The following is a 27,604-nucleotide window of genomic DNA, read 5'->3' on the forward strand; positions in this document are numbered from 1 at the left end:
CCTCTTAACGGGTTTGACTTTATGTGTTTGAAGACATCACTTCTCCCAGTAGACTTAACGACTCCAAGTCTTTGAGCCTTTCCTCAGACCAGCAGTCTTGCTGCTGTTCTCCCTGCTCTCTCCAGCTGGTTGACACCTTTCTTGAAGCACAATGCCTAAAAAAAAAAAAATCAGACTTGCTACCTTCTCAGATCCTATTTCTCTGAATCAGCAAATACAGTTCTCAAATAATTCCTTGGTTGCTTTACAGGAGAGAATAAAATCAAACGGTGCCCTGTGCTGGATAAAAGAGCGTGAATTCATAGATCTGGAACACCCATTCTCGTTGCAGAAAACAGACAGGTATTACATAATAGCACCCTAATATCACCAAAACAATCTTAGGGGCATCACGTCAAGGGAAGTATGGGTTGTGAAAACTCTTTATACAGCTAAAAATTGATTTTTTGTATTACAAGCATGTATTTTGCCAGGAGTTGTGACAATCCTCAGCCTGAACACACCTGCCAACACCTACTGCAAAGACTGTTGAAAAAGGAGCTAGGAACACATAACTTCTTCCTTCCTTCCCCTGAAGAGATGGCACGGTATCCTTTTACCTTAGGAACCAGAGATATGCATCCTGATCAGGCCAAACATAGAACCGAGCTCTTTCGGTGGTGGGTTTGCACGTAAATAGCTCAGCTCATGGCTCTGTGGTTGGGGACTGCAAGAATTCCTTGCAGACCCACCCTGACCAAAGGCGATCGAGACACGTGCTCTGGCATCTCACTTACATGGGATGGGGTCTGAAGACAGACCAGAAAGAGAAGTTAGCTTAGATCTTTCACAAACTTAGCTAAAATCTGTCAAAGCTCTCTGGCCATCATGCTCCCAGATGTATCGGGGAGGGGGGGGGTGGGGGGGGGCACCCTCACCACAGAGGCAGAGTTAGGAGAGGGTCCCACATGCTGGGGAGGCTGCACTGCCTGGCTGGACGCTGCAGCAGCCACAGCCACCGTGACTGCTTGGCAGGCAAGAAGGAGGTGGCTCTTCTCCCTGTGGTCCAAAACAACCACCATCAGCAAAAAGAGCACCTCTCTGCAAAGAACGGGGAAGGAGCATGGCACCTAATCCATCCACACCACCTGCTGCTGGGACCACAGCCAAGAAGCCCCAGTTCTGGCCACAATAACGCGCGTCCTCTCTGTGTCCTGGAGGGTGCATCCATCACCTGTGGCTTGAACAGTGGGGTAGCAGACCCCGCTCAAGAGCTGACATTCTACCCCTGTCCCCAGGGGGGTGCCTGATGACCAGGGTTGGGGCTGTCCATGGGGCATGTCCATCTCCTGGCTGCCCTGCTCCTGGATGGGGGCTGGGACAGGTCCAGGCTGCCAGATCCTGCCCTGCTGCCCCCAGCACAGGCAGGGAAATCACCTGCCCAGCCCACCCCACTTCTGACAGATATGCTCTGATTTCTCCAGGGTGGGGGATGGGAAAGGATATAAACAAAAAAGGCAAAGCAATCTCCTGTTTTTACTTTATCTCATTACCACGAAGGGTGAAGTGGAAAGTACCAGACTTTTAACGCACACTGTTGTCTTTCCTTTTCTGCACCATTGGAAAATTTGGATGAATGTGTCAAAGCACCCTACTTCCTCTGGGAGGTGGTTTTCCTAAACACCCTGATAATCTGAACCTGCTTGCAAAAACACCACCCTGGATGTTACCCCGGTTAGGATTACTTTCACGCAGGGCCACTGCTTGTGTAAAAAGCTGAGCACAACTCAAAGTCTTTCCAGGGAAAAAATAATACGCTTGAAATCTATTCAACATACCGAAAGTGTACACAGAGAACAACTTTGATAGTCCCCATGAGTGGGTACAGAGGAGGGACGGAACTGTCGGAGCCCATGCACCTGCATTTGCAAGTCACGTTTCTTCTTATTATAAACACTGGCCTCTGAGTTCACCATCCTAATCTAATAGTTATTTCCAAATAGTGAAGTGAGGGTAAAGTCTCACAGAAAGAGTGGATGCCACTGCAGGAACACATGTCAAATATCAAGGAAGGCCCCGGGGGTGGGCGGTTGCCCTCACCAGGGAACTTTTTCCCAGTGTTTGCCAGTGTTTTACCCATTTGCTGCTGTCAGGGAATGGCTGGTAGCAATGCTGGGAGCACACCTGTGGCCCAGCTGCCCACATCAGGGTGTTCAAGCCTGGAGGATGCTGCTTCACCCAGTCCAGTAAGGACCAAAGGACCAAAAAGCCTGTGCTATCTGTGATATCCCCATCCTTCACTTCAGCGCTGGCAAAATCCCTTAGTTATCCAGCAAGCACCCAAGGTAAAACTTTGAAGCTCTTGCCAGTCTAGACAAGGTCAGAATGAGTGACCAAGACCTCTGGCCATCTTCTGAAGAGAAGGAAGACGAAAGGGCAGCGAGGAGCAGATGGGAGGATGCAGAAGCACCGCAGTCGCCTGGCTGTGCAGGGGCAGAACGCTCACTGCCTCTCACTGGGAGCATCCTCCCTCACTTCTGATCCTGCCGTAAGATGCTGGGCAGAAGACTACAGTTTTCGTAGACCACTAGATGGCAGGGAACGGCAGGGATTGAGCATCAGCATCCTCCTCCCCTGCGAGCAGGACCCCTTTTTTCGTACGCCCTAGCCCCCAAGTGCAAGCCAAGCCTGCAGACCAGCCCTCCTAAATTCAATGAGTGCATCAAAGCACAGGCACAACCCCTCTACACTCAACAAACCTCATTTTTTCCCCTCCCCTTCTTCTTTTTGAGTGATATTTTGGGGGTTCTTTGGTTTTGCTTTGTCTTCTTACAGTGCTGAAAGAAGACATGGCACCTGCTTCGACATGCCACTGAACTGTGGCACGGTGATGGTGCATGAACAGAGCTTGTTCTTTTTAGGGAACATCAGCTGCTTTTCTGCAATTCTTTGGAAGGAAAAAGTGGTTTCCATTGATTAAGATCAAAACAAAAGCCTTGCACCTTAAATTATATGCTTAATTGCTCACCCGTTTGCTCCTTCTCCTGAAGTGTTATGTGTCCAGAGGGAAAATCCCACAAAACTGTTGAAATTCCATGGCCACACAGATTTACTCTGAGCAGTTTTCAGCACTACCAGCTGGGCTACAATTTTCATTTGCACTTTTGGCCAGGACAACTCTCAATTTGCTTAACGAAAAAACACCAAACCCATCTCACAATATTTATTTGGTTTCAAGTCTTTTCTCTAAGTCTGCACTTTTTATTACTCTGACGTCAGTGAAAGACTATATAATCCAAAAAGTTATATTCCAAACAGAAATAAAGCAAAATTCTTCTTAACAGTATCTCTGCTACCTCCTGTCTCTCTTGACCCTGAGGAATGTCCTAGAGGGACAGAAGTTGCCCCCTGTCCCACCCTGCCTTGAGCCCCGGCTGTGCCTGGCCACATGAAGCCAAGGCAGGGAGCTGAGGGTCTTTGCTTTGGGTGGCTCCGCGATTGCCACAGGTCCCAAGCCCCCTCCTCAGCCTGCTGACAGGCTGCCTCATCTGCAAGGCTTGCTTCTACTTGGCTGTCCCAAATTACCTGCTAAAATAATTGACTTCTTTCTGTTTTCTTAAAATAACATGGTTCTTTTGAATTCCATTTCTCTTCATTTTCTACTCCCATCCAGCTTTGTCTCTGACAGATGCAGTATTTCAAAACATGCTTATCTTTCCTTGGAGTTTTTTCTCCTCCCGGAAGTAACTAATTCAAATGTTAAATAAAACCTAATTTGCCACACGGGATATAATCACACATCCCAAAACTGACCTTGTCATCCCCCTGGGCCACGACTCCAGTGTGGGATTCATACCACCCACTGCAGACAGCTACAGTGGAACGCTGAATCTGAGTCATCTACCACCAACTCCCTTAAGACTCGTGGGAGAAAAATTAATCATCTCTCACAATTTGTGCACATTATTGTTAAGTGGCCACTGGATGAGTCACCACAAACAGGCTGACTGACTGCTTCATTGTGAGGAAAGCCTTCCCACCCCCAGGGTAGGGACCCGGTATGGGCTTCACCAAGGAGAATGCGATTTATTTTGGTCTGCTGTCATACACTTAGTTTCCATCATCCTCAAGCCTTCTTTCCAACTGCAGCAAAGTACATCTGCCTGGATTAATTAAGGCAGGTCTAAGAATGAGATCTGCTCACCTGATGTGTATGCTGGATCTAAGTTTGATCCACTGGGTTGTGATCCAGGACTGAATATCCTCGATCCATGTTAACTTGTGGGCGTCCTGCTACCAACACTGGATAAAAACTGAGCAGCTACTATGAGCCGTGGCAGAAAGCGCCTCTCTCAGCCCCTCAGACACGAAGGAGTGGAAACCACTGAAGGTCCAGGGTTGTTCCCAGGAGCTTGGAGCAGTGAGTATGTTACAGATGACAGGAGGCAGGTGCCAGTGGGAGGGCTGGAGCGCATCCTCAGCAATGCAGAGCAGGCTTGGAGTGGGCTCGCCTTCTTCCCCACTAGCATCAAGTTAGCGGCAAATGGAATTCAGAGATGGGATGGCCTTCTGGCCAGCCCATAGGTTTCCTCTGATCCCTGTAGCATCTGAAGCGAGATTACAGGGGTTTAGGTAAAACAAGGAGAAGTAGGGTGGGTCTGACATTATAGCTTTCACATCAGACAAAACGAGTGCAGACATCAGTTTGCACACAGTGGTCAGTGGCGATAGAATCGCAGTTTTCTGCTGCACAGAAAAACCATCTGATTACAGCTTGTCCCAACCATGTTCTGGGATAAGCATCTCCTGAGGGCTCTTGGCAGGTGAATGAGAAGGAAGGAAATCAATAAGAAGTGAAAAGAGTGTTTTGATGGTTTCATGCCTGCCTAAGCAGAGAGCATTTGAGGGGAGCCGATGTACCACGCAAGCGGTTGCAGCTGCAGTTAACCTCCTTCCATCACGGAAAAGGCCAACTCCTCTGCAGTATGTGGGGGCAGGGGTGTCGCATTCCTGGCATGACCTACTGTTAGAGCTGCTCTGTTAAAATAATTCACACATAAACCAGTAGAAACACTCATCAAACACCTCTTGGAAAACCAAAGACTAAATCCCAAACTACTGCCTCCTTCCTTACCCAAGGACAAGGCTCCTGGAAAAGCCGTCATGCCCTTTGTGATCAAAGCATGACGTCCATGAAGCCAGGAGAACGTCAGGTCAGCCATTCAGCATAACCCCTCTGTCATGAATTCCAGAAATGGAGGAGGAGGAGGAGGAGGGGGAGGAAGAAAGGAAGGGGATTTACTCAAGGTCCAGCCAGCAGATCAGTGCCAGCAGGGGAAGTGCGTCCCAGGCTGTGGGTGACAGTGCACTCGGATGGGTGGCAGAGCTGGCAAGGACCGCCACGTGGCAATTTCCACCCTGCATTTGCTATTCTGAGCCCTGTAAAATGCCTTGCTCAAAGGACTGTCCCAGCGAGGCACAAAGTACAGCTTGCCCTAGCCAGAAAACACACTTATTGTCCTTAACTATCACTTATCTCCCAAAGAGAAGAAAACAAACATAACCTATTACACGGCCCCAGAGAACAGTAATTCACCCAAACACGGGGGAGGGAGACTGTTCAACTCAGTCTTGAAAATTTTAACAAGATGTCTACAATTAATCTCCCTAGCATTCTCAGGGTTCTTTTTCCAGAAATAAACGTCCTTCTGCTAGCTACTGTTTTTCCAAAAGAAGGGCTATATTGCCAGCATGTGTACCTTTGAGTACTAGTTGCACAGGATTAGATTATCTTTACGTTTCAACCATTCTTGCTTTGCTTTAACACTGAAGTGCCAGATACATGCCCTAGTAGATTAGTCTGTTACTTCAGTGAAGAGTCTTGCTTTAAAAATCACGTATTTTCACAGGCAGCGCTTTGAAGCAGCTCCTACTTTTCAAGTACACAGAACGTAAATTCCTACCAGTATTCCCACCGTCGCTTCAACACCGCTACTACAGAAACACTTCCATTATAGGAACCATTGGATGTCATGGAGCAAATCGCATACTGAGAGGATACTGTGACCTTTGAGTATTTTTCTTTCTTATAAAATAAGAAATAAAATTTCTTCAGTCATCAGTGAGGGCAGCTGAGATGTCCGCATCCCCAAGGAAAAAGGGTAGCAGATAGTCAGAAAAAAAATCATGTAGAGGTAACTTTTGTGGTTCAGCCAAGCTAAAAGGTCTCGTTCCCCATCCACACACACAAGATTTGGGTTCCACTAGCTGAGGCTTGCTGACTGTTAGAAAACACAAGTTCTCTGCGGCCACCTTGGGCAGTGCCCCTGGGGCTAACAACAATTACAGCTCACAGGAAAACTCAAGACCTCTCATTAGATTATCTGATCCAGCACACAGCTCTGGTGCAAGGGCTGATTTCCTCCAAACTCATCCAGGGGTCACGGAACCCACAGGAGCGTTGGCAGCACCCAGCGGGGAGCGTCAGGGCGGAGCGCAGGTGCTGGGAGTGATGGGCCTCTGGCACATCTTCCAAAGAAAACAGGTCTGAATGACGGAGTTCTGGCTTTCCTCTTACAGATGGTGACTGCACTCTGGCCCTCCCCGGGCTGGAAAGATTACTATAAGAAGAAATAAACATCATTAGTTTCTTCTAAGACAGTCCTGAGCTTGTAAAGGTTTTTTTTTTGGAATAATGAGCAGGCAAAGTACAGCTTTTCAGCTGCCAAATAGAGATTTTAATGTATTTCCTTTTCAAAAAAATATTTTTCTCTGCCACCTCATCTTTGTTTTCCCTGAATTTATTGCAAATTTAATTTTGATCGCAGTAGGAAGGTTATAGGTGTAGCGGATGAAGGACCGTATTCAGGGTGTGTTGTACACGGAGCAATACCCTATAATTTTCACAGACACGTAGGTGTCTGTGTCACCACATAATTGCTTTGCTTTGTCTAAACCACAGGCCCAGCATCTGCCAACAGCCACAGAAAGAGAAGAGGGTGCAGAAGGGCAACTGGTCCCAGTGAGGCAGGCAGGGGTCAAACTGGGCACAGCCACACGCCACCCCAAATTAAACACCGAGGGGGTTGGGCTGACAGTGTGCCACACCGGCTCCAGCTGCTTTGGGATGGGAAAGAAAAAAAGTTTGCAAAACGTCCAGGAGTTTCAGGTGTATGAAAACTGCATTTTTGTCTAAAGAAACACAAAAGGTATTTGGCAGCTCTGTCCAGAAAATCGTGCCCTCTAGGGTACCCCAGAGGAGGGGGATGTTTACACCGCTGCTTAGGTCCGTGGCACGTACCTGTAACATTTAATGCAGTCATCATAAATGCTCCCTTGACTTTCCCACAGGATAGCTTTACAGAGTTTTGTCTCCTCATAAGTTCTCCTAAAACGTCAACAGAAGTCTTCAGAAAAAAAGCATTTTCTGATGAAAAACACAATTTTTTTTTCCAGACAGGTTGCTTTGATTTAACAAATCACAAAGAAATTATTTCTACAGGAATGTAAGCTTTCATTTCCTCTCTATCAGAATAGATGGTTTATTCTTTCATTTCAAAATGGTCTTTCAGCTCCTGTGCAGCTTTCCTCTGTAGCTACTGGAAATCAGCTGGCCTCTTACCGTACCAACCGTGATTTTAGATGTGGTTGCCTCGGTGGAGAAGCAACCGAGACCTTGGAAGGACAGGTCAAAGGGCTTTTATGGTAGGCAAACAAATCTGCCATCTTTACGTTTGCATCATGGTAACATCGTTGTCCCCCGATGGCTCCAATTTCTTAAAGAAAAAGAAGACAAAGGTAGGAAGCCCCTCCAGCCTGGCTGCAGTCACTGGTTTCCTGAGCCCCCAGCCTCCCACCCTCCGCCGGGCGCACGGCCCGCCGCCAGGCACCCCCTGCCTCCCAGGGGCTCTGCACACCCCTGCCATCCTCTTCCTCGGGAGGGAGGAGGAGGGGGGCACAGGGAGCTTTGGGCCTCTGGAGCACTGACACAGAGCGCTCAGGGCAGTGAAAAATCGCTGAAACCCCCATCCTGAGCAACCAGAACAGCTGAGCGCTGTCTGTTCCGAGTCCCCGCATGAGGGAGAGCCCCTTGGGGAAACACAGGCCGAGACTATGCTCATTCACACACCCAGGGAGGCCAATTCAAGATTACGTACATAAGCTTTTCATTCTCTCCGTTCATAACTTCCATTTACATAAGGCTGTAACGCTGTTTTTCCTATTATTCATCCTGTTCTCTGGGCAAGACACTTTTAGGATCTCCTTCCTGCCTTTCGGTGTCGAGGGCAGACGGCGCTGCCTCTGGCCAGGCCTTTATCTTTTCCAGTCCTCATGCAATTAGTTTCAGACACCCAGCACAGAGGAGGAATTCTCACACCCTTTTCCCGTGCACCACTTACCGCCCGTTCATCAGCTGGATCCTTTGTTGCCCGTTCCCGTTAGTCTCACCAACAAGGTAACTGAAACCATGGCTCATCCGTTTAGGATAAACACCATCTTTCCCGTTGACCTCGGTGAATTTCTTTGTGACAGCAGCCCGAGGGCAGTGGGCTTCCCCAAACCATATTTTGGGTCTTGCTGAGGATTTTGTGGCATGCCAGGCAAATTCCGCTCCAATCAAATAGAGGAAACTAAATAGGACACAGCCAAAAGTAAAGGAGTTAGTTGCTGCCTAGCATCTGGACATTCCAAGCACAGCTTTCAGAAAGTCCCCCTTTCCCAGGTAATCTAACTACTTACACAGTTTTAAGAATGAGGGTTTTGCCCTTAAAACACAGACTGGTTTAAATAGGGCATAGAAGAGAGGATCTCCTTGCCGATTTCACTCAACTTCAGATTAAGCCCGCCAGGAAATGCCGCCCATACAACACATTTATAGTCTTAAACCGACACCAGCTGATAAACTAGAGCTAGGGAGAACTAGGAGGAGTTTTGCTAAGTATGTTAAAATAAATAGAAATGAGCGGTTTATCTGGGCTTTACTAATCCATCAAAGAAAAGGACATAAAGCCTTTTTCAGAACAGTTTAGAGAGTGCTGATACATAATTTTCATTTAGTTTTAGTGAGGCTTGTCTATCTTCATGAAAGAGCATTGCAGCTCAGTTCTCACATACTTTGTTGGTCACCTTTACTAGGGACATGATGTCTACAGGACTGGATGGCCTCTTACCATGTCAGTGTCGCAGGTTTCTCATGGGGCAGCCCAAGTATGCATTCCCATAAAAAAAACCCCAACACATTATTTGTGACCCTGTAAGACTGAACATATCGCCAATCTCATCTGAGCCTCACAGGAATAATATTTTAATACCATTAACACCTCAAGTGAACATATTTCTAGCTAACAGGCAAGAAAATTCTTCTCCTGGGTTAGGACTAAGGAATAGGCCTGTCTTATACCTTCACATCTAAGATGAAGCTTTTGGTCCACCTCAGTAGACATACATGCATTTTTTTCCATGCAAGATTCTTAAAAAATTCTGGTTTGCCAACAGATTGTGTAATGGCTGTAAAAGTTCTGTGCTGCCTGGGACCTCTAACTTAAGTGTATGTTTGAATTTAGATCAATTTTACACAGAAGCCAAGACTATGTACGAATCCCGTAACTTAAAATGAGTTAACTTTTTTGCATTGTTCCCTCCCATGCATTAGATTAATTTCCTGATTTTCAGTTTCAGCAGTAAGCCTGTAATACAGTAAACAAACTCCACGCAAGTAATTTTGCACAAATAACAAATGGATGGGAGACAGAATCAAGATGAGACATTCAACCTGTTTGGCCTTTATGGTACATTTGAACTTCAGCCTCTAAGTGGAAGACCTTCTACTAAAACATATGCTGCAAGCAGATCCAGGTTGCATATTATTTATTTGCTTAGGAGAGATTAAATCTCCCGTAGGTGTTACTCCAAGAGCATAGCTAACAGTGAAAGTCTTCTAAAATTATTTATCTCGGGCAAATTCGTTAATACAGTCGTATAGGATCAGCTTAGTACCTTTGAAGCCCAGTCCAAACCACACCGCACACCTATTCAGCAGCGCTACAGTATTACCCCAACCACTGCCTGTCACCCAGCTTCACATGAGCTGAACAAGAGATCCAGGGAACGTAAAACCACGAAGCGGAATATATGCAGCTGCTTCGCATGCCAGGAACAAAGGGGTTTACTTGATAGTGGAAAAATTTATTCCACATTAGAAGCCCCAGAAATCTCACCGAACAATAAAAAAAAAAGGTGGTTTAATACCCTGTAACTGCAAGCTCTAATAAAATGGGCTATCAAGAAGGCTAAATCACGAATCCTCACTGCCAGCCTGTATCCTGTGAGCCAAGACATCAACTGGTGACACATGCAGTGCACACAACCTGCCCCGCTGCCTCCGCCGGTTGGCTTACGGGGTAAGAGAAAACTTTTCCGCAAGAGAAGAAATTAGCCTCTGCTTCTGTCTCTATGCTGTGGTTGATCAGGAAGGGATGGTAATTAATCTGGAGTTAGCCTGGGGACCCTGGCGTTCTCTTGCCAGCCTGCTGCAAGCTAAAGATACCGGGGTTTACATTCTCGCTAGCAGATCTCTCCCCAGTTAATATTCCACTTTACGAGGTTTCAGGCAGAACCTATAGAGTACAAGGCACTCCAAACACGGACCAGTCCCCCTACTTACTAATCACTATTCCTGGAAACCAAAGGCTGCTGGTTTGCCAGCTATGTAAAAAGAAATAACTTTATATTTTTTCTAAATAAATATTTGATGACAATGCACAGTAACAAATAAACAGTTACTGCTTTTAGCTACGAGGCTGTGCTTGTCTCTAACTTTGGGAAAACTAAAGAGTCATGGGTCACTCCTCCTCGGACCTAGTGAAACTCAGACTTTCCCTGGAGTTTCCTGTAACCCATCAATTTGACAGTCCTTCCTGGAATATCAGTTTAACAATGTCAGCCTGATTTTTATGGAGGCTGTCATTTCCACTGGAAGAGAATTAAACGCAAATGATCAAATTAGATGTTGAGTTCCTTTGGGGATATGGGAGTGGAATAACTTTCCTTATAGAAAAAAGGGAACAGAATAGCTCAGTTGGAAAGGACGTACAACAATCATCTAGTCCCACTGCCTGACAGCTTCAGGGCTGACCAGAAGTTAAAGCACACTATTAAAAGCATTGCCCAAATGCCTCTGAAACCCTGACAGGCTTGGGGCATCAACCACCCCTCTTGGAAGCCTGTTCCAGTGTCTGGCCACTCTCTTGGTACAGAAATGCTTCCTAATGTCCGGTCTAAACCTCCATAGAACAGTTTTGAACCATTCCCACTCATCTTATCACTGGATACCAGGGAGAAGAGACCAGAACCTCCCTCTACTTCCCCTCCCCAGGGAGCCACAGAAAGCAAGGAAGTCACTCCCTCTGCCTCCTTATCTCCAAACCAGACAAACTGAAATTCCTTAGCTACTCCTCACAGGACATGCCTTCCAGCCCTTCCACCAGCTTTGCTGCCCTCCTCCAGACGTGTTCAAGTATCCTTCTTACATTGCGGGGCCCAGAACTGCACACAGTACTCAGGGTGAGGTCCCACCAACGCTAAATACAGTGGGATAATCACCTCTTTTGATGGGCTGGCTACGCTGTGTTTGATGCACCCCAGGGTGGGCTTTGCCCTCTGGGCTGCCAGGGCTCACTGCTGCCACCCGTACTGAGCCTGCTGCCACCCAGCACCCCAGATCCCTTCCTGCAGGGCTGCTCTCCAGCCGCTCCTCTCCCAGTTTATACCTGTGCCCAGCGTTACTCCATCACAGGTGCAGAATCTGGCATTTGGACTTGTTAAATTTCATCCCATTAATCATTGCCCAATGCTCCGATCTATCTAGATCCCTCTGTGAGGCCTCTTGTCCCTCGAGAGAGTCAACAGCACCTCCAAGTTTGGTATCATCAACAAACTTGCTAATGGTGCATTCAACTCCTGTATTTAGATCATTGATAAATACATGAAACCGAGCTGGCCCTAGAACTGAACCCTGAGGAACACCACTGGTCACCAGCCGGCTGTAGCCCCATTCACTACAACCCTTTGAGTCCTGCTGTTCAGCCAGATCTCAGACAGCTCACCTACAGATGACCATGTACCTGCTCATCTCACAATTGGATAGCTTGTCCAGAGGATGCTGTGAGGGACAGGATCGAAAGCTTTACTAAATTCAGAAAAATTACATCCGCACCTTCCCCTCAACCACTAGGCGTGTGCTCTAATCACAGAAGGATATTAAATTAGTTCAACAGGACTTTCCCTTTGGGAACCCACATTGACCATGCCCGATGGTTGCACCGTTCTTTAAATGTCTTTCAGTAGTACCCAGTATGGTCTTCTCCATAATTTTTCCAGGTACTGAGGTTAGACCAACAGGTCTGTAATTGCCTGGGTCTTCCCTCATGCCCTTCTTGTAATCTGCAATAAGCCTGGCTAGCTTCCAGTCAGCAGGGACCTCCCCACAGCACCAAGACCTTTGGTAGATGATTGAGAGGGATCCTGCCATAACATCTATCAGCTGCTGCAGTACTCTGGGATGGATCCCACCAGGCTTCACGGACTTATGAACATTCAGCTGTTGCAATGGGTCCCTTACAATCGCAGTGTCCACTGAAATGGACAAGTCAAATTTCCACAACATGGAAAGCCACTGTACCTGCAGTCATGGTACTCTGACTCAGAGGACAGGGCAACCCAAGGTCTCTTGTTATTATTAGAGACTGAGGCAAAGAAAGCATTGAATAGCTCCACTTTTTCTTCATCCCTATTTGTCAGGTGACCACCCTCAACAAGTAGCAGTTCAGTGCTTTCCTCAGACCTCCTCATTCGATTAATGTACTTGAAAAAGCCTTTCTTGCTGTCTGACAACACTGACCAGTTTCAACTCTAGTCCAGCTTTTGCCTTCCATGCCTTCTCCCCGCATACGTGAACCACAGCGATTAGATTCTTCCAGAGTGTGTACAATTTCCTTTTCCTTGGGAGGAATTCCCTCTTCAGCCAAGCTGACCTCCTGCCCTGCGTGCTTGGTTTATGGCACAGTGGAATTGCCTCCCCTTGAGCTTCTCAAAGGTGGTTCTTAAAAACTGACCAGCACTCATGGACCCCAAGCCCTCAAGAGCGGATTGCCAGGGTACTCTGCTAAATAGCTCCCTCAATAGCTTCAGATTTGCTCTCCTGGAGTCCGGGATAGCAACTCTGCTGTCCTTTTTCCCCATTACGCAGACAATTTTAAACACAACCATTTTGTGGTCGCTGCGGCCAAGACAGCTACTTAGCAGCACGTCTCCCATGAGACTTTCTCTATTCACAAATAACAAGTCTAGGAGGGCATCTTTCCCAGCTGGCTCACTGGGTACAAGGAGTTATCTTTAGCAAACTACTGGAATTTCCCAGACTTGCTTGTCACAGCAGTATGGCGTTCCCAGCTGATGTCTGGGAACTTGAAATCTCCCATAAGGACAAGGATTACCAATCCAGATACTTCTCCTGATAGCACTGATGAGTTACTCTGCAGGCAATCATCCAGCAGACACCACTACAACATCTGCTTCATTTTCCAACACCCTAATCCTCACCCAGCAGCTCTCAAACACATCATCCCTAACTGTGAGGACTGTACAGTTCGGGATGTCCTGCCCTGCCTGTCCCTCCCGAGCAGCCTGCAGCCCTCCATCCCTGCACTCCAACCGTGGGATGCATCCTGCCACATCCCACTAACACCGATGACTGGGAACAGACCAGCGTTTCCAGACCCTGCTCATTTCTCATATTGCATGCGTTGGTGTACAAGCATTTCACATGAATAAAATAAGTATTTTGGTAAGCAGGAGCACAAAAGCTAAGGACTGCCATTTTAATCAACTATTGCAAAAAAGAACCTCCTATAGGCTGGCAGGGCAGGATGCGACTCACAACGTGACCTTGAATGATACGATGGCAGCGTTTCATTTAAATGCATAAACCCCCTCTTATTTTATACCAACAAGTAAAGGCGAGCAGCGTGCTTACTTCAGCCCGCTCTCATCAAAAATGTGCCAGGAGGGTACCACTGAGGCAGACGACCATTTAGCCTTGACTGGCAACCGAGGGTTGTCATGACATAGTCACCATCTACCTGCCCCTTCCTTTTTGCATCTCTCCCTCCCTTGTGGGTCCTAACGTGCTGACAAACTTACTCTTTGAAAGACTTTCCAAAAGTCTAAGAATAACTCAGCCTGCCTCTGGGCAGGAGCTTCCTATGAGGATAGGGAAGGGACTGATGCTTATCAGATTCATATCCCCTGGAAAGAGGAGTCTGCTGTTGTTTTTTAATAAGACACTGTTCAGCAGCATCCCAGGACACAGATAAAATGACACAAATTACAGAATACACACTGCATCACTGCTACTGCAGGACTTCAGCGTACCTGCGTTTACATAAGCAAAAGCAGAATGTGATACTACACTAGATCTCTGAAAATATTTCCATTATTTTTCTGAAAATTAATTTTTTTTCTATAATTAATTATTTCCCAGAATGAACCTCAACAAATACTGGCACAAAATGTTTCCTTTTTATCTTCACAGCTTTTCAGTAGTTCTCAGGTAAAAAAGGGAAAATGACAAAACATGCATATAACCAAAAACCCGCACTGGAATAAATAACAAGGAAAGCTACAGTTTATGGTATTTACACAGAGCCTCTCAGATCTGGAAGTGGAATACTTCAAGATACTAACAGTGGAAAAAACAAGCAGTGCCATGAGGTATTTTTTCTGCTGGGGAGTGTATCACTCAGATAAAAGTCATATGTGAAATGCCAGGTTTGTTCAGCCTGCATTAGTTTCCTTTCTAATTATCTTTTCATCATGTTTTCAATAACTCGTTCTGAAAAAAAATGGGACTTTGTCGCACTTTTGGGCCTTTTATTTGTAAAAACATTTTTGACCCACTGTTTTTTTAATAAATCTTCATCTAAAGGATGAGCTGATAACTTAACAAAATTGATGGCAGATGCTGGACTAACCACATCCTTGCAGCACGTTTGTCCATGGCTGAAGATAAATGGCACGAGGCCTTCCTTTGACCTGTGTTTCTACACCCTTCTTCAGCCCAAAGCAAACCTTTCTATTCACCACCACGTCGGTATGAAATTTGCCCACAAGAAGCTACAGGCTTCCCAGCAGTACTGGGATCCAAAATATACATCGCTCAGTTGTTCCCACTGCACTATGTATAACCCTTGGGCATGACAGCTTACAAAGGCAAGGGCAAGAGAACAGCCAGAAGGCCAAACAAAATATGAGATGGGAAAACAAACAAAAAAAAAAACACAAAACCAAAAAAGGAGCATGTGGGTAGTGGAAAAGCTGACACAAGAACAGAAGAGACACAAGATGGGGAAGATAGAGAAAGCATGTCTGTGGAGCCGCACCATTAAAGTCACCGTACATCTTGCTATCCTACCTGTACCAGCAACTCACCGTGGCTCCCACTCCCCTTCCCCTCCCTATCGCTTCTTTCAAGCTAAAGTGCACAGCTGCACATTCTGTTCCTCCCTAATGATTTCCAGACACATCCCCTGGATTCAAGCAGCGAAGGCTACAAAATAAGACAGTAATGAGCAGCCGACCCATCCCCACACGTACACACCTTGCCCTCCTTCCACAGCGCTCTGCTTGTAGGAAATTAGTGGCAGCCACCAGAAACCATTAGAAAAAAAAAAAAAAGGATGGGACTTCACCATTTTGAAAGCAAGACTAAAAGGGTTCAGCCCTCACCATCCACCTCTGGACCGGGTCATTATATCAAGAGCAGTGCTCACAGGCAGCGAGGCAAACGGGTCTCACCTTTTCCTGTGCAACTGCTTGGGAAGGGAAAAAGACACGCTGAGAAGAAAGTACTCCCAACTTTCTCAGGATGTGGGAAAGCTGACGGGCTCTGGAACCTTATTCTCTGGAGATTACGAAGCAGAAAGAAAACACACACTTAAAGAAAACACTGACAAATTTTAATTCCTACCCCCATGGGACAAAACAATTTTTCTTCCAAGTTATGGCAGAGAAGAGTCATTCCTAGTACTTTTCCTTTTCTGCACTTCACTGCTTCAACCATATGTAGTACAAATAAGATGAGAAAGAAGAGCTAAACTTCCAGATTAATACCCAAAGATTTTTTCCAGCTTAAACCCACTGGGTTTACACACCTGGGTTATGTCACATCTCTCTTTTATAGGGAGACCGACAGGACTTTTCATATTGCATCTTCTACATCCACATCTCTTCCTCCCAGAAGAATCTGTGAACTGAAGATCTCCCTACTGCCTGTGACAAAAGATTAAAATCTCTGATATGTAGCAAAAGCAGACACTTTCCTTCTGGAAGACAAGGTATCCTGGACAACCTGGACTTGCTGCATACACAGAGAGCTGCTGTGTGGCACAGGGATAGTTGTACTCCAGTAGCTGCTTGTTGGGGGTCCTTTAAGATGGTCCCAGGCCATGCAGACGTGCCTTCCTCTGGCTTTTTAAAGAAATGAAATTCCTGATGTGCCTTTTAGGGGGTTGGGCCTTCCTTTTTGTTTTTTGGGTTTTTTGGGTTTTTTTTTTTGTTGTTTTTTTTCCCCCCCAACTTGAGCAGCATCTCTCTTTAGAAAGGGAACAGTTGCTTCAAGTGAGCACTTGAGAAGAGGAAGTCCTCTTTCTCTTAGAAGTAACTACAACTGTTCTAGAAAAGAAAGCTCCAGCCTGGAAATTATTACAGAGAAGGACCAAGCAAATTGCCCAGGACCTGCATCCCCTAAAAAAAGCACCATGAGGAGCTGAGAGCACACAAGGAGCTGCTAGAAGGTAGCGTGCAAAATCTGACGTGAGGCAGAAAAGCATGAAGTTGTCCGAAATCAAACTTGGAAGCAAGGATCCATCTACAAGGACAGCACAAGGTGGGAACAAGATGTACACATACCCTTTATTTCTGTCTGTCCACCTCAGTCTTCTCTTTCTAGAATGTGAAGGCTCCTCATGTAGATACTAACCAAAACCTACCTTTTATAATTTAAATGCCATGCTGGTTTTCAGTGGAAGACCTTGCCTAGAGAAAAGGGCTACTCAGAGTAACCACAAAGCTGGAGTCATCTCAGGATCATGTCACAGAAGTCAGCAAATTGCACAGAAACTTAAGGACTAGTTGTACATGCATATGTATGTTCACCTTAAAACAGAGGATCAAATTGGACTACATGTGTCCCAAGAAGGAAGCTGGAGCCCTCTTTAAGGTTTTCTGCAAGAATGAAAAGTGACATTTGTATTTCCACGTTATTTCTATTTGACCCTATTATGTAGAGCTAGGTCATATCTAGGACTAAAGCCATATCAACAGAGATCATCTTGGAAACACGAGAATTCGTGTGGGTCTAGTTTGGTGGCTTCTTTTTCTAGCACAGAAGCCAACCAGCAAACCCACCAGTATGAGGCATCAGCAGTTCTGGCAACAGGCGAGTTCCTACAGGCAGCAGCAATCTGGAGAAGCCTCGCGTCAAGTTTCTGCACACTTGCTCTTCAGAGAGAGCAGCTGTCCTTGGACCTGCACTCCCCTCAAAATCCTCTCCATCACATAAAGAAGCAGCCTCCTTCGGTTCCTCTTCACAGTTAAACTCTTCCCTATAATCCTCCGTAATTACCGTAATTGTGTCTGCTACCTGCCATAGTTCCTCTTCTGCCCCACCGCCCGGTGTTGATGGCACCCCATATCACAGAGGGCAGGACCAGAATCGCTCCTCCGCCCGGGGGGGTTGGCTCCACCATCCTCTGTCTCTCAGGGCTCTGAAGACAAAGACACAGAGTACTGCGGAGGTTGTTCTCAGCTCTTCCTTTAAGACAGTTCCTCTTCAGCCAAGGTGAGAGAAACCAAGGCAACTCCATTTTCAAATAGTTACTGGTTTGGAAATGTCACTGAGAAAAGAGATTCACAAAAAAAAAGCCAATCTCTACCTGAAGTCTCAGCACAGCTTACTCAGCTTGTCGTCCATCCTAATCACCGCTCTGTCCCCTCTACCGCAGTCTCTTACCTTCAACCAGAGAAGCAAATCAGAGTTGGAAGATGCAGAATTTGACATGAAGTAGTGTTGCTCATGAGCTACCTATTCCTTTACATAAAATATTTTCACAGTAATTTATTCACAGTAATGGTAAAATAAACCATTATGGAACACTTTAACTTAAAGACTTATTAAACCTTGAAATACTTCCCTCACAAAATATTTATTTATTGCCCTGAAGATACCTTCTACCATTTCAGTGAGTAAGGCAAAACCCCCAAGTGTTTATATTTACCCTACTTTTGGAAGGAAGACATCTGGCAGCAAAGACAGCAAAGTAATGTTTTCTTATTTGACTTAACATTATTTACACTGTGACAAGATGAATATAAAAAAAATCCTTATTTTTAAAATAGAACACACCATATATGTGCATGCCAGCAGAGAAGAATGATTTATAAACATCTAAATCATACGGTATCTGAACTAAGGCAGACTGTTTGGGGACAGGGCCATAGCGACAGCCCCACCGCTCCGAAACGCCCATCCAGGGGTATTTCTTCTTCGAGGAACAGCCCTAAGCTAATTATTTTCTCAAAAGGATCCGAATGCCTATAAATTCTAAACGTAGTTCAAAACCGACTCCCAAATATTTCAGCAGGGAAGGCTGACGAATGCGGACCCATACCAACAGTCGGACCGAAGAAACCTGTCACCGTGCGAGAGCTGTACCGGCCCTAACCCACCGCGTAACGGAGCGACCCCAGCACATCGCCCTTCTGTGCACGCAGAGCACGCGAGGCAAGGACGGTAAGGCTGCTTCCACTGTCCCGGGAGGTGTGAAACTACCGAGCCGAGGATTTATAGCTTGCGTTGAACAATTTGTCACATTATCCATCTAATACACATTAGGCTGATGGCAAATAAATTCGTGCTTATTGTTTACCACTTATCCCCTCCAATTTTCAGGAAGACCAGAAGAAACAATTGTGCGGTTTCTGGGAATATCTCCACTCTTGTATTAAAGTACCGACCTTCCAGCTAATATAGAGAAGCTTGGGGAAGGAAGACCTCGCAGAAACCTCACTTTAAACACAAGGGGAAAACATCCTGAGGGATGCTGCCAGGAAACCAGGGATTGTCCCATTGGTCCAGCTAGCTGCTCACACCTCAGAGGTTTCCACATCCGATCTTTTGCAATGGCTCTCTGCCTTTCCTGCTTTTGCGTAACAATTTTTCTAGATGCTAGGGCACCCATTCCACTTTCTAGGGCTAATTTTACCCCCAGGTTCTTTACATTGGCTAGATTAACGTGCCAAGCTGTGTCAGAAGGGAGTGGGAAAATATTCGGGCTAGCTGGCAGAGACACAGTTCCTACTCCTGTGGGAACGGAGAGGATTTTTCCATAGGTGGGCATGCCGCCTACATACCAAAAATCTAAGGTATAACAAGTTCTTTATATCGACTATTAAGCACCACATTTATCCCATAGCAGAGAGTTTTGTCTTTCCCAAAAGTGACATCAGATTAAAGTTTCTCACCCAGATCTGGCCCCTGCAGCACTAACAGAGACCTGCCTGAAGGCTCGGAGCCCAGATCTCAGGCGACCCTGACAGCTAAGGCCAGCAGAGCGCTCAAAAAATAAACTCTTCGCAGCTCCAACAAACGCTTCATAGGAAACACAGCCAGGAGGCTGCAGCAAAAACCTCAACCCCAGGTGTGAAACAAGGCTATGCTGAGTAACTCCTGCAGCCTGGCAATGTGGGTCATCACAGGGCTTCACACCGCCTCCACTCCCTGACCATCTCACTCCCCATCAATGTTCATCGCTCTTGGTAGACCACCACCAACCCTCTACGTGCACCCCATGAACTTGTGTCATTACTCCTCCCTGACACTGGGATTTCTCGTCTTCCAGCAAAACCAAAATGTGCTTAGGAGACAGACAGCCTGCTCAAGAATCCCAATTTCTCTAATTTTCCAGTTTCTCACGTGGCCGGTCAGCCCCTTCTCACTGGAGTTCCGCCAGCAGCTGAACCAAAACGTGGCTGGTCAACATGGGCAGAGGAACAATTTCTTTTTCCAGTGAACCAGGCGGGAAACATATCTCAGTTCATGGTTACTACTGCAAGTTGCAATAAGATTTAGCCCCTCTGGTGCCCAAATCAGTTTAGAGAAGGTAGGATTCTTGACTGCAGATTAGGAAGGGCTTCACTGAGGTGGGAGTGATGGGGGCAGAGGGAGAGAGGAGCTGTTCACTACAGAAGAATCCTAGCCAACAGCACTTTTACCCTATCAACTATAACATTGCAACAAATTCCCTAAAAATCCTAAGATTAAAATATCAATCTCAGAAAACACTACACAGCTCAGTGCAAAAATATTCCTGAATACTTCATCTGAGATCCTACCACCACTCCAGATCAAGCAGGATGAATTTACCTTCATTTAACTCTGAACCCCGTTCTTCCACATAGACTGGAAAACTTTTCATACATCTCTTCTTGAATCTCCCTACCTGTAGAGAAACGCAGTGGTTTAAGGAAGAATTAGGAACACAAGAGGATGGCGCTGGGCTTGCCTGGAGGTGGTAGGGCAGAGCACCTACCGCAGCAGCACGCTGGCCGCCAGGCAGTCCTCTGGGCTGCTGCCCAACACACGTGCAGGTTTGCACCCAGGGCAGCCAGGACAAGAGGAAAGCACAGCCAGCACGCATAAGCAGCTACTTGACTGCAGGAACGTGACGTGGAGGCAGAGCAGGACACACGAGCATGCTCTCTCCTCTCTGCCAGTGCATCCACTCACGCACGTTCCCGGCGGTATGCTCAGGGCTGGCAGGGAAACAAGCCAGCTTTCCCGCACCCCGAGAATTCCCATCTCTCATGCCCATCAATAAACCTTCCATGCTCTCCAGGAATATGTTATCCAGTGTTTTCACCAAAGCTTCATGTGTTTTCCTAGTGCTGCTCTCATCACCACAGTCCAGCAAGAAAACAAGCCTTACCAAGTGGATTTCATAGTTACCTTTTGATTTCTTACCCCAGATTGCACCATGACAAAGGAGGCAGAACACCACCAATATTTATCACCCCTACGTAAAGATCTGTTAGCTGAAATCCCCAGCTGCTTAATATAAATCAAACTTAACATGAGTGCAACAGTGGTGAGAGTTCACTTCCCCTTTCCTCACAGTGAAACACCGATTACGTTACTCAGTCGGGTCCACAGCTGTACATTCTCTTTTCCGTGTATCTTGATGGGACAATCATGCAGCGCAGCAGGTTGGAGAGAACATGTCACACGAGCTCCAGGTGGCGTGTGCCTTGGATTTGAGCTCTGTGGAGCTCTTGCAGACGGTTACCTCTGTTTTTCCCAGGTCTGTCTACTGGGATCCAGGTTATTTGCTTTTCCTAGAGGGGCTGCCTTCTGGTTTGGAAACAAGGACAAGCTTTCACCGGAGCTCCTTTGACTGTGTGGTTACTGTGACCCAGGGAGATAGCACCACCTTCACAGGATGGAGCGACTGTTGTGAACTCTTGGGTATCAGAGCGGGAAAGGGAGCAATCAGATGGACAGAGTGCCCAGATAAGCAAGAAAATAGCACGCCTGAGGCAAAACTCTTTGCAAAGAACAAAAGAGCGCCAGGAAGGGACTTATCCAGGACTGAGAGGAACAAGAGGTCAGGGAAGCATGGAAAGGGAAGGACACGATGGGGAAGAAAGAAGCTGAAATCAGAAGCACTTTAAGAGTGGGTGAAATAAAATATAAATTAGTTATTCTCTCACAGTACACTACCAAAATACATTAATAGTTTTTTAATTATTGCCAGTACAGGTAATCTGATACCTGCTTTATCTGCCAAGTGACACGTTTGAACCCTGTTTCAATAAGCAGCGGAAAACACCCTGCTTCCTTTCGTCAGCCTACTGCACACAGCCACATTGTTCTCCAGAAGTGATTTACTATACTGCAATTAGTAAGGAAATCCATCTCCTCTGTTTCCTTAAGGAAACCCAGATCAGGAAGGCCAGGGCTGCAATCTTGTTCTTAGCTGCCCAGTCCTGTCTGTCCAGACAGAGTGTCGCAGAGCACCGAGCTCCTGTTGTTCTCGTGTCCTTTGAGCCACCCCTATGTATCCTGTGGCACAACGACGCTGGGTCCCCGCGGGAGATACAGATCTTTTTGGCACATGGAAGCTGCAGATTGCCTCTTTTCTTTCAATACAAGGATGTGAGCAGCTGGGGGGCTGACCAAGAAACTCACTGCCCACGTTTTCCTACTAAAGGCAGGGCAGACAGCCTGCCTCAGACTCCGTCAGGCCAGAATTTTTGAAGACGACAAGGGGAGAGCTGCTGAATGTCAGAAGTCATGCTCGCCACCCCAGCACTAGCGCTGATGAGCTTTCGGATGTGCTGGCAACACTTCGAAGTGAGTTTCTTCTGGCACACAAAATGATTAGTGCATCATTAGGTGGCTGACTATACAGAAACAGACCTGCAGAAGGCTCTGGTGGTCTCCAGCTGCATGTCAGATTAGGGCCACGGAAATAGAAACACCGGATTCATCAGAGTGAAAAATAGCACAAGGTCCCGGATTGGAGGCAGCAGGTGATACCTACAGGACGTGAATGTTGCTCACTGTGCATGGTCTCAGGGAAACACATTTAAGTACTTCCAAAAGCTCTTTAAACCTTTCTGGGTGATGGTGATAAATATTGGTCAACAACACACAATTTCTTGTCCAGTGCTGATTCTAACTTCAGTCCATCTTAGAGAAAAAAAAAAAAAATCCAGACAATCCCCTCCAGTACATCCTCTCAGCTTCCAAAATTATCCTGCACTTCCTTCCTTGACATTTTGTTATGCAGCAGACTTTGAGAGCAGCTGCCACCATGCCTTCCACGCAAACAGCGTTTCAGTTAGCAGGGCAGCAGCCAGGGTGACATAGGAGTGAAGCAGGCAGGTACATGGGATGACACGACAGGTGAAAAGTCACCCCAAAGCATCTAGAAAGTCTACTTGTCAGACTTGGAGACTGGAAATATATTGTGCAGAGGGAAAATTCACAGATTGGTGAAGGATGAGGAAAGGATACAGGAAAAACCCCAAGTGTGCATTCACCACTTCAGAAGCAGCTGGAGCAGCTGCCCTGACCTCGGGCTGGGTGCTCAGTGTGGCAAGGCAATGAGAAAACACCCGAGGCAAAAAGAAAAAGTAATCCTCATACTGCCATCAAAGGAGATTTATTCTTTTTGGCAAACTCAATCTTTCCTGGAAACCCAGCTCTGCCTGCTGGGGTTTTGGAGATGTTCTCTTTCCATCACCACAGCCGTGCATGGAAGTTATCTCCAGCAGACACTTCATCTTCCCGCCCCATGGTCAGCACAATTCAAACCTAAAAATAATGGCATCTTTAGCATGCTAGGGACAAAGGCACACAAAGAGAGGACACAGCTGCAGGAACTAAACAATTTACTGTGACTCGAGAACTAAAGCAAACATCTTGACAGGTTCTGAGCAGCAGGCTTTCAGCCAAAAAAGCAACCTTTCACAAGTTTCACAGCAACTTTGAGGTGAGGAAAACTGCTGGTCTGGGTTTGTTTACTTTTCGTGAAGCTATGGGTGGCCAAACTACTCTCTCCAAGGTCAGCCAGCCCTGCCTGAACCGCCTCAGCCCTGGAACCACTCCTTGGTTCCTGCCCTGCTCTGCCAGCACAACTCACCTCACCGCCGATGGGCCAAGCTACACCCGGAGCTCCTGGGCCACGGCACGCAGCCCTTCGGCTCTTTGGTGTGGAAGAAGTTGCTCTTCTGCCTGGGAAAACCACAGCTTGCCCCGCGCCGCACTCAGGCAGCAGTGCTGCTGGATCACTACCTTACCTTTGTGCTCGGAGAGGTGACCTGGATGATCTCGGAGCACTAAATTCCCAGGAGAAGAAACTACTAACTCCCATCACTCAGGGTGAGGTACGTCAGCAATGAGACTTGCGCGCCTGGCCAGCACCTAGTAGGAAGTTCTTCAGAAAGCATTAGTAGCAACCATTTCCTTCCCTGAAAAATCAAGAGATTGCAACCTCACAAACCTCTAGAAATCACCGTCTATTCTATTCACTGGTAGAGCTCAGACAACCAACTAACTGCTGCTTTTCACTTTTTCAAGAGGTATTGCAAGACCCAGGACATAATCCCATGACACTCAGCTCCCGCAGGGAGATGGCAGTGTTCCCGTGTCCTTTTAACTAGATCCAAGTTTCTCACTATCACATCTTTTAAAAAGAAAAGGGCAAGCTTATGGGCTTATAAACAAGAATTACTGTGGTTTCACAATTCACCTCAAAAGGTTGTATGTCTTAAAGGTCACCGCTGCCTTTCCCTAAGGAATTATTCATGTACTTAGAGCTCACGCGTGATGCTTCTCTCATTGATTTATAAAGGTTCACAAGCAGTGTGCTACAAATGAAAGGAATCACATGGCCTTATGTTAAAAGTTGCTTTATTTGGCTTCTTTTCAGCAAAGGCAAATACAGAAAACAGGACAGTCAATACATTAGTACAGCACGTAACTTCAGATAAAGAATAAATAAGCAATGAACGTGACACACACACACTACCTCTAAAAACATAAAATACAGGTTTTTGACCGACTGAACTTATTTTCAAATCTGAAGTAAACTTCGGGTTAAAAATACTTCTGTAAATTTAATCTCAAAAGTTGTTTTGCTCAATATTTTTTTTTTTTAAAAGAGACAAAAAAAAAAAGCCACCCCAAAACCAAAGCACCTTAAAACCTCCCTGAAGTCCCACTGCCTGTACAGAAAGGAAGCAAAGTGTAAGTATTAAAAAACCCAACTTGCAATGAAGCATTTCTAGTATCACAAACAAGCAAGGTGGGGGGAAATGGAGCAGCTGGTGTTTTGGCTGGATCAGAGTTTTATTTTCTTTAATTAGAAAAAGTGAAATATATAAATAAATAATTCATACTGCACCTACAAGAGGAACAGCGAATGTCACCTTTCACATCCTCAGTAACACATGCAGACATATACACACACCTCCCCCTCCTTTTTGCCAGACTCTAGGGAGGCTGCCGCTCCGGTTACAACAAAATACTGGTTCTGAACAGTAAGTCATTAGTCTTGCACCTGCTAAATCTTCTCTGTTGATTTTTCAGATTGACAGTTTGTACTCTCGGTAAACATAAGACATAAAGCGCACAGTCAAAAATGCTGCACTCAGTAAGACAATATTTCAGATGCAAAAGCAAATGCTAACCAAACCCAAAAGACAAAAGGATACTGGTAGTGATCCCAATACAATGACAAATACTCAGACAGAAGGGAGACTGAGAAACACCTTAAATATTAGCACTTGTCAGCAGAACAAAAATCACCAGAGGACCACCTGCAGTCCTGCCATCCGTCTATTGTCAGTAAAACGGGCCACAAAGTCAGTACGCCCAGAGGTAGGCTTGTTTTTAGCAGCCTTAACCCATGAAGCCAGCACAGGGCCCTGTCGAGACACTGGGAGGCTGTCGGGGTTTAACCCCAGCCGGCAATCAGGCCCCATACAGCTGCTTGCTCACTCCCCCCACGTGGGACGGGGGACAGAATAATAAAGTAGCCTCATGCTAGCTTCTATGAAGCAAATTAACTCTATCCCGGCCACAACAAGGCAATGCCCGGAGCACTCTGCTCTCACCGGGAGCCGCTGCCGCACAGCAAGTGGGGGGGTCAGCAGCTGGAGCACTCAGCCTGGGAACAGCCAGCTCAGCGGGCTTGGGCAGGCAGCGAGGAGCAACTGGGAGCAGTGGGGGGGGAAGAGGAGCTCCAGCCCTACTTGGGGCAGGAGCACAGTTAGGTCCCAGCTCGTGATAGGGCAGTGTCCTTACCTGCTACCAAAACCATGGCAAAGCAATAAATCCAGCCTCTGCAAGACTCCCGCTGACACCGTTACAGCCACACAGTGACACACGATAGTTAGCTCAGCGTGTAACAACAAGGTCCAAGCACAGAATAATGGCTTTTGGCCAGCAGAGCGATTTGTCTGTGTTTAAAGGCACAACAAAAAAAGGATGAAGACGGGGAGACTGTTCTGAACAGGGCATAAGATGACCACGAGAATTACTGACAAACCTCGTCTGTGCATTTTGACAGCTAAGCAAGGAGTAGGCTGAGTTATTAGGATTTGCTTCAGAAAAAAACAGAGAGAACGTCAGCGTAAGAGAAAGGAAAGATGGGGATGTCAATACTTCCATTACTGGGCTGTGTTTCCATCTCCTCCACACTTAAACATTTAAAAAACCACACACACTTGGGTTAGAAAGAAAACCCGAATAATTACTTGCAACTCTTCTTTCCCAGCTGTGGCTGCTGCTGCCTTCCATCTGCCACCTGCTTGGAGCCCTGTTGTTCTTCACCAGTAATTTTGGCACATTTGGTGTGGTCTGAGCCCTGTGGTTTTGAGTCCACCTGGTCTCTCCAAAGAGAGTTAAGCAAGACTTGCTGGCACATTCACACATTCACTGAGGAAAAGGAGTTGGATAAGCTGGATAAAAGAAGGAAAAGCAGATGACAGGAAGAGAACGGATGAATGCACAGTTGCTGCAAGTGAAATTGCAGACAGATTTTGGAAAAAATTAAAACCCTCTCTTCTGCAATAACAATTAGGCACTGGAAGAGGATCCCCAGAGAGCCTGCAGATCCTCCATCCACAGATATTTTTTGAAAACTCAACCGGAAGAAGGCAAACACCTTTTGCACGCTAGCAGTACCCAAGAGTGGTACGAGCAAAGCAGATTTTGTCTGGCAGCAGAGGAGCGGACTAAGTGATCCCTCTGGTCCAACATTTTACGATTAATCATCTAGACCGGAAAACAAACGTTAATGCTAATCTTTTCAGCGATCAGCTCAGCATCTAGATAGGGTAGTGTATGTGATGTTTTTCCTTTTTATTGCTGTTTCTTCCCAGCCAAGGCACTGCTTGTAATCTTGACTTCAGGCTGCTGGGCTGTAATGATCTCATAAGTGAATGGAAATCCCCTAGGATCCTAGAAAACAAAACGAAACAGGAAAAAGCATGAATTGCGGCCATTGTGCTGCTGCCACAGGTCTTGCTGAGCTGTGTGGTTGCTGTCGGGGTTGGGGAGGGCTGGTGAGAAATGCACAGTGGGGAAAGTGGGAAGGAACAGTCACAAAACTGCCATTTGATGAACAACCATAGGACCCTTCCTGTTATACAATTAGTACATCTTCCTAAACCACACCGAAACAGGCTTCAGCCTGTGCTCCCCCTTGCTTCCTTTGCTCACTACAGATGATACCTTATCCTAAATTTCAGAAGCTACCTTATTTTTTAAGAGCATAGATGCACGCTTGCCACACAAAGTGTCATTACATAAAAGGATCCATTCCTAAACCCAGAATACCCGAGCCCAGCACCACTTGCCCCAAGCACCACAGGAGACGCCTGCAGAGCCACAGGCAGCACCGCCTCCATCCAGCTCATCCCACACTGACAACAACTCCCCCAAACCCCTCAAAGGGATCAGCTCCCTTCATATTTTGTTATGCTTTGAGGAGGAACAGTCTTA

General features: G+C 46.4%; 3 protein-coding genes across 28 annotated transcripts in view; 1 reads left to right on the forward strand and 2 right to left on the reverse strand.

Annotated features, from left to right (window-relative positions):
* LOC308059541 (uncharacterized protein) overlaps window positions 1–20,583 on the reverse strand; it is a 26,985-nt gene extending 6,402 nt beyond the window's left edge. The window contains exons 1-5 of the mRNA XM_080377040.1: window positions 20,459–20,583; window positions 17,678–17,801; window positions 8,379–8,589; window positions 7,280–7,366; window positions 1–6,599 (exon numbers count right to left, since the gene is read on the reverse strand). The exon at window positions 1–6,599 is cut by the window's left edge and continues 6,402 nt beyond it. Coding sequence (XP_080233166.1) covers window positions 6,359–6,599; window positions 7,280–7,366; window positions 8,379–8,589; window positions 17,678–17,801; window positions 20,459–20,464 — 669 coding nt within the window. The 5' untranslated portion in view covers window positions 20,465–20,583 and the 3' untranslated portion in view covers window positions 1–6,358. The remainder of the gene's footprint in view (window positions 6,600–7,279; window positions 7,367–8,378; window positions 8,590–17,677; window positions 17,802–20,458) is intronic.
* The window catches only part of CGGBP1 (CGG triplet repeat binding protein 1), a 55,295-nt gene extending 30,551 nt beyond the window's left edge, over window positions 1–24,744 (forward strand). For all 8 annotated transcript variants that reach the window (XM_080377048.1, XM_080377051.1, XM_080377049.1 and 5 more), the window contains one exon: window positions 1–24,744. This exon is cut by the window's left edge and continues 14,055 nt beyond it. The gene's annotated coding sequence lies outside the window, so the exon portion shown is untranslated.
* LOC308059540 (OX-2 membrane glycoprotein-like) overlaps window positions 1–27,604 on the reverse strand; it is a 50,662-nt gene that overhangs the window by 6,402 nt on the left and 16,656 nt on the right. For 7 of the 19 annotated variants that reach the window (XR_013926306.1, XR_013926307.1, XR_013926308.1 and 4 more), the window contains exon 6: window positions 1–27,061. This exon ends at the window's left edge or, in 6 of these variants, runs on beyond it. The gene's annotated coding sequence lies outside the window, so the exon portion shown is untranslated. The remainder of the gene's footprint in view (window positions 27,062–27,604) is intronic. The other 12 variants (XR_013926294.1, XR_013926295.1, XR_013926296.1 and 9 more) reach the window with 12 other exon arrangements.

This window comes from Falco punctatus (genome assembly GCF_963210335.1).
Source record: "Falco punctatus genome assembly, chromosome: 2".
In the NCBI taxonomy this organism is placed as follows: Eukaryota; Metazoa; Chordata; class Aves; order Falconiformes; family Falconidae; genus Falco; species Falco punctatus.